The sequence below is a fragment of the Amblyomma mixtum genome, chromosome 5, assembly GCF_055824585.1.
Source record: "Amblyomma mixtum isolate Tamu chromosome 5, ASM5582458v1, whole genome shotgun sequence".
Taxonomy (NCBI): Eukaryota; Metazoa; Arthropoda; class Arachnida; order Ixodida; family Ixodidae; genus Amblyomma; species Amblyomma mixtum.
Window position 1 is genome coordinate 143,851,229 of NC_143016.1, and position 14,802 is coordinate 143,866,030.

General features: G+C 43.7%; 1 protein-coding gene across 1 annotated transcript in view; it reads right to left on the reverse strand.

Annotated features, from left to right (window-relative positions):
* Positions 1-4,340, reverse strand: part of LOC149343959 (uncharacterized) — a 62,882-nt gene extending 58,542 nt beyond the window's left edge. Inside the window, exons 1-3 of the mRNA XM_089547110.1 lie at positions 4,060-4,340; positions 3,251-3,318; positions 2,096-2,525 (exon numbers count right to left, since the gene is read on the reverse strand). Of these exons, the coding sequence (XP_089403236.1) occupies positions 2,096-2,525; positions 3,251-3,318; positions 4,060-4,340 (779 nt within the window). The remainder of the gene's footprint in view (positions 1-2,095; positions 2,526-3,250; positions 3,319-4,059) is intronic.
* Positions 4,341-14,802: the final 10,462 nt, after the last annotated feature.

Genomic DNA, 14,802 nt, shown 5'->3' on the forward strand with positions numbered 1-14,802 from the left:
CTGGATTGGCTTCAACTGGGTACACTTCCAAACGTGAATCAGTCACAGTGGCAAACGTTTCCCTCGTGCCTAAGGTGACCAGCTCTGAAGCCACTTTAAGATCTACTCATTCTTTGAAAAGTACTTTCCTGGGCTTCGGCATGTCCTTTGTCAACACCCTGCGTTCCTTCCTAAAAATAGAGAGCTACGCAACATTTGAGCACACGTAGACGATATTCAGCAGTATCTAACTGGAACCAAAAGCGAAACAACAGCATGCCCACCCTGCTTTTGTCCGTTACCCTCTTCGTGAGTAAAGCTGGTAACAACAGACTCTCATGCAACAAGCGCAGCTTGTACAAATGGCCTGCAGTCACAATAGTCACATTCGACTGTTTTTGTCAAAGCTATAGTCTTGAGATATCCCAAATTGTGGCCGGAATGTTAGCCAGAAGCGTGGCTTCTCTCACTGATATTTGTCCCGAAAAGTTGTTGTATTCAGTAATGGGCTACGATGGACGAAGGAGGCGTACAGTTCGAAACAGAACCTCGTGCTCACATGTGTCGCGCAAAGCAGAATTATGGCGATATTGCAGCTGTGATACCAAACGGAAATGATTTAAGGTTGTGTGCATAAAATACATGTTATGGAGTGACAAAAATTCCGAACGAAAGAAAAGAAACATTAAGGTATTTTGTAACATAACCAACAGAAAGAACCAGCCTGATAAAAAGAAAAGTGAACAAAAACACCAGAATCAGAAGCTAGATTCAAAGGGGCTGCGTTAGGCTTAAAGGTGTACCCGAGAGACCTGGACGCGAGCCTGAAAGAACTGAATTGTTCTCATACTGCTCGCTTATTTGCGGTAACAGCCAAATGTTCTACTCTGGACAACTATTCCCTCCATGTAAAGCACAGATATATTTCATGGGAACCAAAATATGGAGCTATTTATAACTACAGATGCGGCCTCAGAGTGCTTAGTTTCAAATTCAAGACACGGCATTTGAATTCGGCTTTGTGTCCACCGCGGTCGCCAGAGGTATAAGACTTCACCTTCGCCATTCCTCTCGCTTCATGCGGCTGCGCTAACTATGCATGCTCAGTTGCACCAAACATATCGCTAACCTAATAGCTTTAGGCAAGGTCAACGCCATGTTGTAAGAATAGTGTTAACGCTCCTATTACATGTGATCTGTCAGGGTGCATGGATTATCTTTTAGGATTAGGTGTTCTCTACTCACAGCCATGCCGAATAACCTCAGAAATTTTACTCGTTTCTGAACGCTTTAATCCACAACTCTACCTTGGAACTCCAACAAGCTTTGGCATGAGGAATTTCTCTCTCTTGCAGCATGTTCCTGTACGAGCACAGGCAATGTTATTTTCCTCGATGTAGTTGATCTCATACTCCGAATACTGACCGCTACCTAACATTGGAATATTTCGCACGCTAAAAATATCAAATGCACCTGTTTTCACATTATGTGGGGGACTCCTGTAGAGCGGCTCTACGCGCGCCGCGAAGGGATTATAAATGAGCGGGCCCTTTTCAAAAAGTTTTCACTACAGCGTACCACCTCCTCCTACTCATCATAAAAGCACGTCTTCCTGTGTAGGAAACCCAGTGGATAGGGACGAGGATCTTTTGAAATTTATAATTTACGAGAGATTAATTAAGAGGCCCGCGGTATATGTTTGTGTGAGCGTCTTTGTGACAGGAAAACCTAACAACAAATCGAGCACCAGACCAGGAGGAATAAAGAGGGCATTTCACACATGCCTTATCTGCTCGCAGTCCTCGCTTTGTGTGTGATGTGTTCTCTCGAGCGCTTTCACCTAGTCCACCCTGAATCGATATTGGAAGCAGCTTATTATCAGCATTTTGTCAAAGAATATTCCCTTATATGAGCAAGAACCAGACTAATATTTTTTAGCAGGTTTCCCCAAGAAACGTACAGCTTTATCAGTTGGGACAACGCTGTACTAAATATAAACTAGCTGCCTGAGCATCACAATGATGTTCTCTTTTATATTTCTCGCACCTGTACTTCCGCCTGGCGGCGTTCGCCGCATATCAACTGTCTTTCGTCTGAGACGAGATGAAACAATCACCTGTAGCCGTAGTCCACGAAGCCGTAGGCGTAGTGAGAGTAGTACTTGACGAAATCCTTCCGGGCGAATGCCACCAACTCTCTCTGCGCGTCCTTCATACGAGTGACGGAGGCGCCCTCCAGCTTGGCGAGGTCCTTGAAGTGGCGCGAGAAGTTTGTCTCTGGCGTCGCCTGCAGGAAGCAGCGGGCGCCACCGAAGTGGGCCTTGCTGCTCACCTCGAGGCTCACCGCCTGCGCCTCTTCTGCCGACGGCGCCTTAAAAGCGGCGCACCAGAGGAAGAACAGCGCCACCGTGAGGATCCAGCCTAAGATGGCGAGCGGTGACCGCGTCCAGTAAAGCAGCCGCTTGGCTAACAGGGCTTGCATTCGCTGTCCGTTGTTGGGAGACGTGGCGACGCCCGTGCACGAGACCACAGTCTCTTGCTGCGAGGCTGCAGACCAATGTGACGCGTCACGTGGGTGGCTTTAACGCTCACCTTACAGGAATCACGGACAGTTGGCTTAGAACGACGCCAGGGTCACGAAGCGTTAGCTCTTGGGTGCGATATAATGCTGTCAGTTTCATTTGTCACATAAATTTCGTCACTTCAGGTAAACTTACTTTCTGGACTATAAAAATAGTTAACGAGGATGTTTGCCGTACTGAAAAGCCTTATCTTTAACCACGGCACACAGTGTACACGAAAATATGGACCTTTAAGGAATATATTTTTTTTTCGCTATTGTCAGGTAACACAAATAGCAGTTCAGAAAGGAAAGAATAGCACCTAAACACAAACACAACGCTTGAACGACGCACTACACATCATCTAGCTCAAATTTAAGTTCTTCTAAAACAAATAGCATTTACGCTAGCTGCCTTTGATGCCTTCGCGGAGATTAACTTTAGTTTTTTAAAGCGAACTTACGATATGAACATGCCGCAAAAATTTGATGTATTAAAACTTCAAGTTAACATACTTCAAATTAATATACGGGATATCGATACTAATTTTCTGCTCCAATGTATAGACTACTGCACGCACCTAAACTACATTTATGCTCAGAGATAAAAAGACGGCCAGCATTACAACCATTTCAGATATCTGAATACAACAGATTTTAATGCATCATGGAATTCCATCTCTTTAGTGAAACAAGTAAAATCCAAACTTACTTTCAGCAGACCTGGCCTCGACCTGCGAGCCATCCATTGCTACTTGTGCAACCCAAAGCTTGCTTATTCTGAACAGAAAGAGAAAACCCAGAAACCAGCGTGACACTATTGCATTTATTGTGTTAGCATTCATAAGGCTTTCTGCCACCTGAAAAAAAGTTTCCGCTGCTGCTCCCACTCGTACACAAGCTGGACACAAAAACAAGGTAAATAAGTAAACAAGAAAGTAAGTAATTTAATCCGCAACAAAAGGAATTTTGCGAGGAGGGCAGGTAAAAAGCTGTAAAAACAGCTTGAGGAGTACTGACCTACCAGCATACACAGCAGCACAGCAGCGTGCGGCGAAGGCGATACACATGTTTATACAAGCGATGGCTCGGGTTGCATCAAAAACGCAAGCAAAAAAGGCAGAGAGGAAAAGAAAACAACAGAGGGCATTACCGTACAAATAAGACACGCAATCTTTAAAATGAAATTGCGACCATATCAGTATTTGTTTGCATAAAAGGGTGAGTTAAAACCATCGGCAATGGAAGTAGACGAGGGCAACATCTGTACTGGCTCTTTGTTTCTGTGCCTATGTTTCAGCTAAATGCCGTGCAGCCGAACAATTTCAGTTAGCCCTACATACGTTCGACATGCATGAACGCACTTTTTGTGGCGCCCTTCTTACGTGCCAGTGGCACTGCAGTAAGCGGTTTTACTTCCCCTGGAATTTCGCTTTAATACCCAGATGCCATCCGAGGATACCCAATGCCTCTATCTGCTGAACAAGGGGAAGAATGACGGACAGATAAGCGGTGACTTACTTTTTATACGCGTCTGTCATAGTAGCCACAGTGACCCGGAAGCTCTCGATGCCCAACTGCTCGGCCTGTACCTCCAGGGTGCGGAACATGGCGACAAAGCCGGCGTGCTCCAGGGTGTGCAAGCCTACCGACACACTGCCCGGCTTCACGTCCTTGATGACCGCATTGGGAGCGGCCTTCCGGATGACACTCAGCGTGTCGAGCGTTTGGAACTCACTCGGCTTCGTGCTTAGGTGGACTGTGTACCCGACGCCTGCAGCACCAGAAAGAATGAGATGCATTGTTGTCCACCCTGCTCTTCGGACGTCGCCCGTGTCTCTCATTCCGAAATGGCTGACAGGAAAATCTTTGCACCGTGCTCTCATCGATATACCGGGCGTCCCAGCTAAATGTAACCACCCTTTTAAAAAAGACGAAGTGTCCTAGTACAGTGATACCAACTGAAGGTTGTTCAGAGTCGCATGGCCTAGTCTCGAGTATTTGTTTCATTCTTCAATGTTAATTAATTAGTTAAGCTTAATTAGCTAACTTTTTAATTATTGACTTCAGGAAAAAAGTGTCAATGGAAATGTTTTAGATCACCTGGAAAAACCGCTAGTAGTGCTGTTTCCGTCACGGTACGATTTGCGTAGCTTTATTTATTGGCCTTAAAAGAAAGTTATCTACAACTTATCCATTGACACTTTGTTCATCAAGTCAATAATTAAAAAGTTAGTTAATTAAGCTTAACTAATTACGTAACCTTGAAGAACGACAAAATACTGCAGACTAGGTCACGCGACTCTAAAGAACTCTCAGTTGGTTTCAGACGGCTAGGGCATCCCGTGTTTTTTAAAAGCTTGGTTACATTTAGCTGGGACGCCTGGTATATGCGTATGTTGCAGGCTGAATAGCGCAAGGAGAGCGTGTGGTTACCCTACGTATCAGACAAACATTTGGCTGCTCAGACAGAAACTACGATTTTGGAGCTGATTATTAGATGACGCGTAATCACGAGCGCGGTCAAGACTGGGAGAGATTACGGCACAACTGGAAGTAGAGTAGGTTCCGTTACTGACCCAGCCTCTGAGGGAATCGCTGGCCATTTCGCTCTTTGTATCGTTAGTAACCGCGGACTATTGGAAGGTCTACATATGCAATTTAGAGACTACGCTGCCAGTAGACACACGAGCTGTGGAAGCAAGGACACAAAGGTGTACATCATTCGTTGAGACACCAAAGTACCAAGATGAATACTTGTTATAGCACTCTACGGATGCATCACGTATTTGAATAAAAATTTTCGCCATTCTCATCCTGAAGCTATACATAACGTGTTAGTTTATGTTCTAAAATTGCGGAGGACACTTAAAACTATTTATGTGGTGTGAATGCAAAAGCATTCGTGTCTCGTCATGGGGTTACAGTTGAATATATTTGTACACTACTTAGTTCTATTCCGTAACTAGTACTAATGTGTAAGATGCCTGTGGGGTTAAGACCTTTAGGGCAAATGCGTTTGACTTAAAGGCTTCCACTCTAAAGGCCTTTTTCCAAAAAGCCTTTTACCTAAAGGCTATTTGGTGTCTTTCTACAGACCAACAGCGATGTGTCACGTAAGCAAGATGCGGTGGATTGTTATCGACGGCCATTTACAGAAAATGGCGAATTTTAAGACCATTTAAAGCAGTGAAACAAAAATAAGGCAAAAAAGCCGAGCATGATACCACCCCATTTCAAAGGCAACGCACCATCCATCCATCCATCCATCCATCCATCCATCTCCATCCATCCATCCATCCATCCATCCATCCGTCCGTCCGTCCGTCCGTCCGTCCGTCCGTCCGTCCGTCCGTCCGTCCGTTGAACACGTTGAAAACACGTTGAACACGTTGAAAAATTTTCAGGTAGGTTTGGTGGGACAAAAATATGGCTTTTGCGGCACAGTATTACTATTGTTGGCGGACACCAGAAAATCGGTGAGTTGTCATAAATAGGAAGTTGATTAACTAATTTTTAATACTTAACTTTTTAACTATTAGAGTTAGGCGCCTAGTTGTAATTAGAGATATGTAGCCGGTTGTTAGTAATAGACATATCAGTTTTTAGAATTTCGAAAAGTTGATTAACCTGGCCGCTGTGACTCGACAAAATTAGGCTTTTTCGACTCGTCACGTGGACTGGAGGGCTTACTTTGTCTGCATGCGTGAGAAAGCACATGTATTTTCTCACGGTCCAGTCAGATTTTGTCGAGCCACAGCGGCGAAGATAATCGCCTTTTCGAAATTCTAAAAGCTGATATGCCTATTACTAACGACCGGCTACAAATCTCTGATTGCAACTATGCGCCTAAATCTACTAGTTGAAACACTAATCATCAAAAATTAGTTAACCATCGTACTAAAGAAGATTCATCGGTTTTGTGGTGTCTGCCAACACTGGTAATACTATGCCACAAAAGCCACATTTTTGCCCAAAAAGCCTATTTTTGAACATTTTTGAAAGGGTTCGCTGAAACATCCTGTGTGTGTGTGTGGGGGGGGGGGGGTGCGTGTCATGCAGTCCGGAAGAAGACCGCACCAACAACGAAAAGTTCACAATAAATGCGTCTGAGAAATGCTAACATCGCTCAACTTTTTCCCTGCGGAAGCCAACGGAAAATACTTTCGTATTCCTATATGTATATGTGATTTCTAAAACATAATTGCCCTCGGTGCTGTGGCTCGACAAAATTTGGCTATTTCATGTAGTCACGTGCACTGGAGTGGTTGTTTTGCCTGAATGCTTCTCAAAAGCGTATTTCATTTTGGCACGGTGTTAGCAAAACTTGTTGGGTCACAGCAACAAGGGTTATCAGTTTTTGGAATACGAGAAACTGATATGGGTATTTACAACGACCGGCTACAAATCTAATTGCAACGGATTGCCTAATGCCGACTGTTAAAAGGTTAATTACCAGAAATTAGTTATGCCGTCAACTTGTGAAATTTATTCAGCAGTTTTTTAAAGCTGGCCAGAGCATGTATCATTGCTGCGTCGCAAAAGCAGCCTTCATACCTCAAAAAACTTATGCACAAAACTTCGGGTTCACCTTCGCTGAAACACCTGGTGTAGATAGCATATATACCGGGTGTCCCAGCTCTATGTAACCAAACTTTTAAAAAAGGCGAAGTGTCCTAGTCCAGTGAAACGAACTGAGGGTTGTTCATAGTCGCGTGGCCTAGTATTGAGTATTTTTTTAGCTCTTCAAAGTTCATTAATTAGTTAAGTTTAATTATCTAACTTTTTAATTATTGACTTCAGGAAGAAAGTGTCAATGGAAAAGTTTTAGATCGCCTCGAAAAACCGCTCGTAGTGCTGTTACCGTCAAGTTACGATTTACGTAGCTTCATTTACTGGCCTTCAAAAAAAGTTATCACGTGACCAGCTGGTTGCTCACTTCTCTGCCACAATATGCACCCAAAGTCTCACCGAGGAGAGGACTTCAGAAAAAAACGATTTTATTCTTTAAGGCGTGTCTTGGGACGTGAAGTGGCACAGTTGTCATGTGGAAGCTTTTTCTTATTTTGCGGGTTATGGTTAAAGGCCGGTAAAAAAACTACTTTACGTAAATATTACTTTGCTGCAAATGTCCCAGTAAGCTGTTTCTCAAAGCGATCTACAGCTTTTCCATTGACACTTTGTTCCTCAAGTTAATAATTAAAAAGTTAGTTAATTAAGCCTAACTAATTAGCCAACCTTGAAGAACGAAAAAAATACTGCAGACTAGGCCATGCGATTCTAAACAACCCTCATTTGGTTTCAGACGGCTAGGACATACCGTGTTTTTTAAAAGTTTGGTTACATTTAGCTGGGACATCTGGTATATTGTGACCACAGAGCCACCGTCGTCTTCGGAGAACTGGCTGCCATACTTTCCAGTGGGAATAAAGCTCGCTCCGTCATAAAATTCACAATATACACACTGCCTACCGTTGCAGCCAGCCATTCAACTAATGACCGGTCACGAGAGGTTGCTCTCGAAGAGCAACCTAGGTCTCACAAGCGTACCGAAGGCAGCAACTGCCTTCGCAGGGAAGTGGCGCGTCGCTGAAAGACTGCACCCCTGCCCCAGGACTGGCATGAGGAATCTATCATTGTGAAGTAGAGATTGGCTAATTCCGCATATATGGGCATTCGCCCCTTATCGCTCATCGAACTTCCATCCGTTAACAATGGATCTGAACACCGGATCATGAGTGAGCGCCAAAGTGCTCGCCCACATAAGTCGCATATAGCGTAGCTACGCAAATTTGACATTTTTTTTTAATTTGCTTGATTATCTTAGAAATTATGCACACATTTCAAAACGCGAACAATGAATTTCATTTTATGAGGATGATAACATTTCGGGAGAAACAGGTTATGAACAACATCGTGGGAGAGGCAATATTTTCGCGCACGGCGCTATTTGCATGCATCCCAATGACGTACGAATGAAGCCGTACACAAGCCACGCTGGTTATATTTTGCTAGATAAAACTGAAGTTGACGAGGATATCTAAGGCTTATTTGTGCCGTTGCGAGGGGGTTACCTCTTCCTTGAAGAAATTTCAAAACTTGCACTAGTCTCAAGTGAGGTGTCTCAAGGTTTTGTTCTCCGGGACTGTGAAGCGCACCTGCTGGAAATTTGAATATTAGATAAGTACCAGGGTACTAAAAGAGAGCGCCTTTATCATATAAGGAATTTAAGCTCAATGAAAGTTGTCCCAAATTTAGAGCTTTGTTTCAATATACCGTATAAATTAGTCTAAGGGCTCCAAATTTTTACTTTTAAATTCTGCTGTAAATTTTCAACGTGCGGCCCGGACACGAACAAACAAACGTATCAACTTATTTTTTTTCTGAGTTATCCAGTCCAAAACCGGTGGTGCCGCCCTTAGGAGAGACTATACGGTACCAGTGTTTTTCACGAATCAGAAGGAAAAAAACGTAGCCCATTTTTCTCCACATTTTTGAAACCAGTGTCTAGGAGGAGGAGGCGAAAAAATACTATGTAACGTGCTACGTTGTTGTTCCCGAGAATGATATGCAAGCTGAAATCCGTGCCTTCTCGACAATCGGCAGAAGCGCCCAAATGAAGATGCGAAAGCAACAAATACGCTGTCCGCTGCAGTAAATTCGCCAATATGCCAATACCTAATCACATTTTTATGCACTAACACTGGTCTGTGATGTAAGCAGGCTGCGGTGGCGATGAAAGCTGGTGCCTGGTGCCGGTGAAAGCTGCGAGTGCGGCCCACAGCAATGCAGGTAAACAAAACATTGTAATGTCACAATGCACATGTAACGTCGTCCTTCGTAAAGAAATTGAGCACATTTGAGGACAGAATGTGAAACTGTAAAACGTCAGTTCATAGCTAACATGTGTATAAAACAACCCAATTAACGGTTTATAGAAACTTTTTTGCACTTAATCGTTTTGTTCTAGACTCTACCCAGCTTTTTTAACGAAGGATGGTCTCATTTTCATAGTTTCGAATACCTCTCTTAAGCAAAAGCGACAATAATTTAAACTTAAATATGAGAAAATGCCGGCTGAAACCAAGACTAATACCTTCCGATGTTAAATTTTTCCGCAAGTAGTCCGAGATTGTAACCATCCATTTATTACAGTTCAGCCTGCCTTGGATAAATTTGTCAAGCTAGCGGACAGTTATGTTCTTCCATTTACTTCGGCATGAATCTAATTTTTTTCTTCTTTACTGCTAAGCTTTCTTGTAATGTATTTATGATATGCAAGTGCCATTCTTGTTTTATGACTTGATTACTTCTTTGACTATGGCCCATGTGTTGCATGTGTATCATGATATTGTTAAACTTCAAACTATAGTCAGTGAAACTATTTGCACACCATATGTTCTTGTACACTCCTGTAAAAATCTCGAAAATGGATTGAAAATCTCAAAATAAACTAATAAATTTCCATGGGCAGCACCAGCACCCGGCGACAGCGGCGCTATCGTATCCTACTGACGTCACAGACTGGTGGTGGTATATAAAATAATATTAAGTATTCTCTCCATTGCTGATAAAGGCCGCAGTCTTCGCATGTGGAATCAATTTAGAACAGTGGACGGCGTGTTTGCTGCCTTCCCAAATTCATTTTGGGGTTTCTACCGATGCTCCATAAAGCCAAGGCATTGACCTTAGATAAAAGTGCTAGACATAATAAAAAGCAAGATGCTCTTTTGTATTCCTTTTCGCCTCCCTCTGGAGAATCGTTTCACAAAGGTTAGGAAGAAATAGGATAGATGTTTTTTCTCCGATTTTTGAAAACTGTAGTGAGTTCAAATACAACAGATTTGGTTTCATGTGTCTTGTGTTTACATTTCTTGTATAACGACGAATCCCAGTGCACTTTGCAGGAGCTAGATGCTTATCCATTCTGCAAATCTGAAGCAGGTATGTCTTATAGACGCGCAGCAAAAATATCTTAGAGATAGCTTCACACGACACTTGAGGCCTCTTTGAAACTTCTGCTAAGCAGCGGCAACTTCTTCGCAACGGCGGAAATAAGCCTGAAATACTCTCACCTTCACCTTTAGCACGCTATGTATACTCATCGCAAATTGTATATGGCGATTCGTTACGTCATGGCAAAGTTGTGAAACTCTGCCTTCCCCACGACATTTTTCATAATTTTTTTCTCTCCAAATATATCACTATTCTCAGCAAACGAAATTTACAGTCTGCCTACTGAATAATTAGTGCATAGTATGTAAAACAATCAAAGAAATTGAAAACTTGAATATTTGAGCAGTTTTTCTCTCGAGGAATGAGCATTCTTCAATTTTGTTGACATTTGCCAATGCCGTTTTCTAGGTAACCGTGCTTCTGACCAAAATATTTCAATTTCCTTGTCAGAAATATGTTTTGGCGATATCTTCCTAACCTGGCTGCCTTTAATTCTCCTGTACAGATTTGTGGGGCGTTCCTCTTGGCCGCAGAAGGCAGATAATGAGTGCCGTCCTGGAAGCCACGAACGCAGTTCTTAATCTAGACAGTGGAAATTAGCCCTCGTGCCGTACTTTGGGCCAGTTCTTTTCTAGAGGCAACCTGAGACCCCTTTCTCGCCGTACGGCGCCATCTTTGAAATAAGACTGTGTGGTGCCCATAACAATAGGCGCTTTTCCTTTTTGGACAGAAACGTTTAACAACAAACACATTACTCGCGGATTACCAGCCCTGAGTTTACTAGTAGGGCTATCTCAGATTGTGAATGGCGAGCAGAATAAGAATAGATCGGGCTAAGAACCCTCACAAAAAAAATTCAGGGGGCACTTTGGCTCTCTAAAGTGCTGCAAGGCGAAAGCGTTTCCTGGCCACTGTTTGTTTTTATTTACTTTTTATTTTTCATATTTTGTTTCTATTTTTTATTTGCTCTTTTTCTTAATTTTATTGTTTTTATTTTTATTTCCACATCTTATTTTTATTTTGTTTATATTGCTGTTTATTTTGCTTATTTTTATTTTTGATTTTCCTTTTCTTGTCTTTACTACTTTTATTTTATTCATGAAGCCCTTGCATTCACTAGATGCGCCTTTATTCATGCTGGAACGTTGAGCATTTTAAGCAGTGGCGCCGAAAGGCGGACGAATCTGCCGACGCGTCTGTCGACACATCTGCCGACGCGTCTGCTAACGACAGCATGAGGCATTAAAGGCTTTCGCCTTAAAAATAATTATTTCATGCTAAGCGCGAAGGAACCCTTTCACAGCGCATTAACCGTACGTAACGGTAGCGCCAGCGAACTATGCACCACGTACCGCATGCCTTCTTGAGGAAGGCAGGCGAGCCGGCGCACAAGATCTTTCCTGTATTCATCATCACTATGCGGTCTGCCAGGACGTCGGCCTCTTCCATATCGTGCGTCGACAGCAGGACGGTAGAACTGCCGCGCAGGCTGCCGATCAGGTCCCAAATGCTGCGACGCGTTTCGGGGTCCATGCCCGTTGTCGGCTCGTCCAGGATCAAGAGCTGCGCGTTTGGTTTCAATCGATCACACCTGAGCGATTTCATCAGAGCTTGGCTTCATTCACACTCTGATTTTAGCAAACGCTGTCACCTGGGCATACGGAAAGGAATGTGCGTGCACTTCGGAAAACGAACAGATAGAAAACACCCGATCGCTTCTGTGCTCTGTACACACATGTGACAGTGATCAGCGGTGCAGTCTATGATCTTTGCGCAATAGAGGTAACAATGACTTCAATATTTAGTTATACAAACAAAATCACCGCTATGATGATCCAGCGGTTCAAGCCATCGTTATGCCTTTGGCGCTGGCTTCCAGTCATGGTGCTCCTGAGAACCCAGATGCAAGAGAGCCGCTAATTTGAAGCGAATTCCTGACCACGAGGATATAATGCCGAATATATAAGATCACTTTTTAGGGGGTGGCGAGAGATACCAAAACGTCCTTTAATCAGCTAACTACTAATGCACGTCCTTAGAGCGCGTCGGAAGAGAAAGCAATAAAAAGAAGAGAAAAGAAGTGCAGCACTTCGCTGCTTAGCGCAAAACAATTACCGCCGAGAGCGGGTTTACTGTGGGTGGAGCAGTGGCGCTTTGCGTTTTTGCTTACCTAGAGCAGAGTGGTTAAACAAAGGTGCGCTATGGGGTGCTAAGTAGGAACAGTAGTAGAGTGGCCATAATTTGCAACTTTTTCATAATTGCTTTCGAGCACGACTCGGGCTTCTCGGGGGAGCGGTCATGGAGCTATGAGGACTCCCAGAGATATATGAATATCAAGTAGAGAATGTCCGATTCTGCATATATTGGGATTATTCCACTGTGCTACCGCGTCATACCCTTAAAGTGGAGCTTACGTGCCCCCTCCAATTTGTTTCGCGAGATCGCGCAAGTGTTACGAAAAACAAGCATACGCTATTTTTATTGTCTATTCATTTCGCCCCTTCTTTAATATCCTTTACGGTATAGCCCACGTGTCCGCCCACTTTAAGATTGCGACCGCGCCTTTCCTCGTAAATTTCTGAACTTTTGGTGCGAAATCATTAGAGGGTAAACGTATCACCTATGCCCCCCGTTCCATGGTGGTTACCTTGGGCTTGGTGACGAGCGAAATGGACAAGCTGAGCCGCCGTCTCATGCCTCCGGATAGTTCATCTGGGAAGAAGTACCGCTTGTCGGCCAGTCGCATGGAGTCTAGCGTGTCGACGACGGTCTTCATGAGCAGCTCACGGCTCTGGCCCTGGAGCTGTTGGGCGTATGCACAAGGTGGGACTCAGTACAGATTCTGCCCATAAATACCATTGCAGCGAGTTTTAGCAACGGAGAAATAAACGCCAACTGAAAAATCATTGATGAGAATTTTCAAGCAAGACACGAAGCGAGTGCTATTACTGCGATTGAAGCGTGGCAGCCATCACAATAACTGCGCGCCACGACGCGCGAACTTAGTAGCTCCAGATCAAAGTGCCATGCATCAAGAAAGTGTGCCCGTTGGTTTCTGTCTCCGAAACATGTACATTTTGAGTTGTATTGGCGAAGCTAATCGAAATGTTAATCAATAGCGGCTGTCAGAAGAGAGAAGAAATGTCGTTAAGTGCCATTTCGAATTGTAAAGCACCACGACAAACATCAAAACATCGCTCAAGTATATTCATGAGTAGAGACCGGATTTTAGGCAAATGCCTATTTTTTTCAACGCTTCGTAGGCGCACCACTTTTACATATGAGCACGAATTAGGTGTTGACAATATGTTTAATACTCTTTTTATAGTGCCTATAAATGCCTATTTTGGGGCTCAGTGCCTATAAATGCCTATTTCCGACGTCGGTACCCAAAAATACCGTATTTTACAGAAAAGGTGCCTGAAACACGCTGTGGTTTTGCTTTCAGATTCTGTTTGCTTTCGAATCCTTTTCAGTTTTGAGTAGAACACACACGTGGCAACATCAGATGACCTCGTCAGTTGGCTCTGGTTAACACTGCACCTACGCCGGCTGTGTACAGAATACCAACCACGTCAGCCGAAAATATCGAAGCAACCTTTTTCCTATTTTCTGCCGTTTTAGCGTGGCAGCTTGTTGATGACTTTGGCTGTTCAAGTGGTAGTTGACCAGATGGCACCACATTTCGGAAAGTATACGGACTAAGTTATAGGTTCGTCCAAATAATTCCCAGTTGGTTCCAATTGAAACCATCTGTAAAATGTTCCATAAACCTGCCGGAAACAGTTTAACTGATTAAAATTTCCACCTGGGTAACCTCCCTTATTTTCGTTCCTTGTGCCCCAGCCGCATGCCATCTTCATCAAATGGCATTTGGCGGTAAACTTGTTGGAGCTGGCCACAATAGACAGCTGGCAGTCGTGCGTGCATACGAAAACGCATTCGTGCACTCAAACCATAGAGCAAATGACTCAAACAATGTTTATTTAATGCTTGCATATATGCCACTCTTCCGGCGTCGCTCCCGCGCCATATTCCCTCGATCCTTAAATTGAACCTTAAACCGTCATAAGCAGTTTCTCAGGTGATGAGAGTGCTCTAGTCAGGAGGGCTGAAGCTGCCCTCTCTGAGGACAACCAGCAAGGAGACCTCGCGTACTTGTGCGCTAACTTCACTTTTCTTGCGAGCACTATAAGAAAATGGAATGTGGGGGTGTAATGCTCACTACCAACATTGTATTAATTGAGAGTGTACAGCAACGAATCGCTGATCTTCCTCGCGGAGAAGTTGCCGAGAAAATCCGCGCAA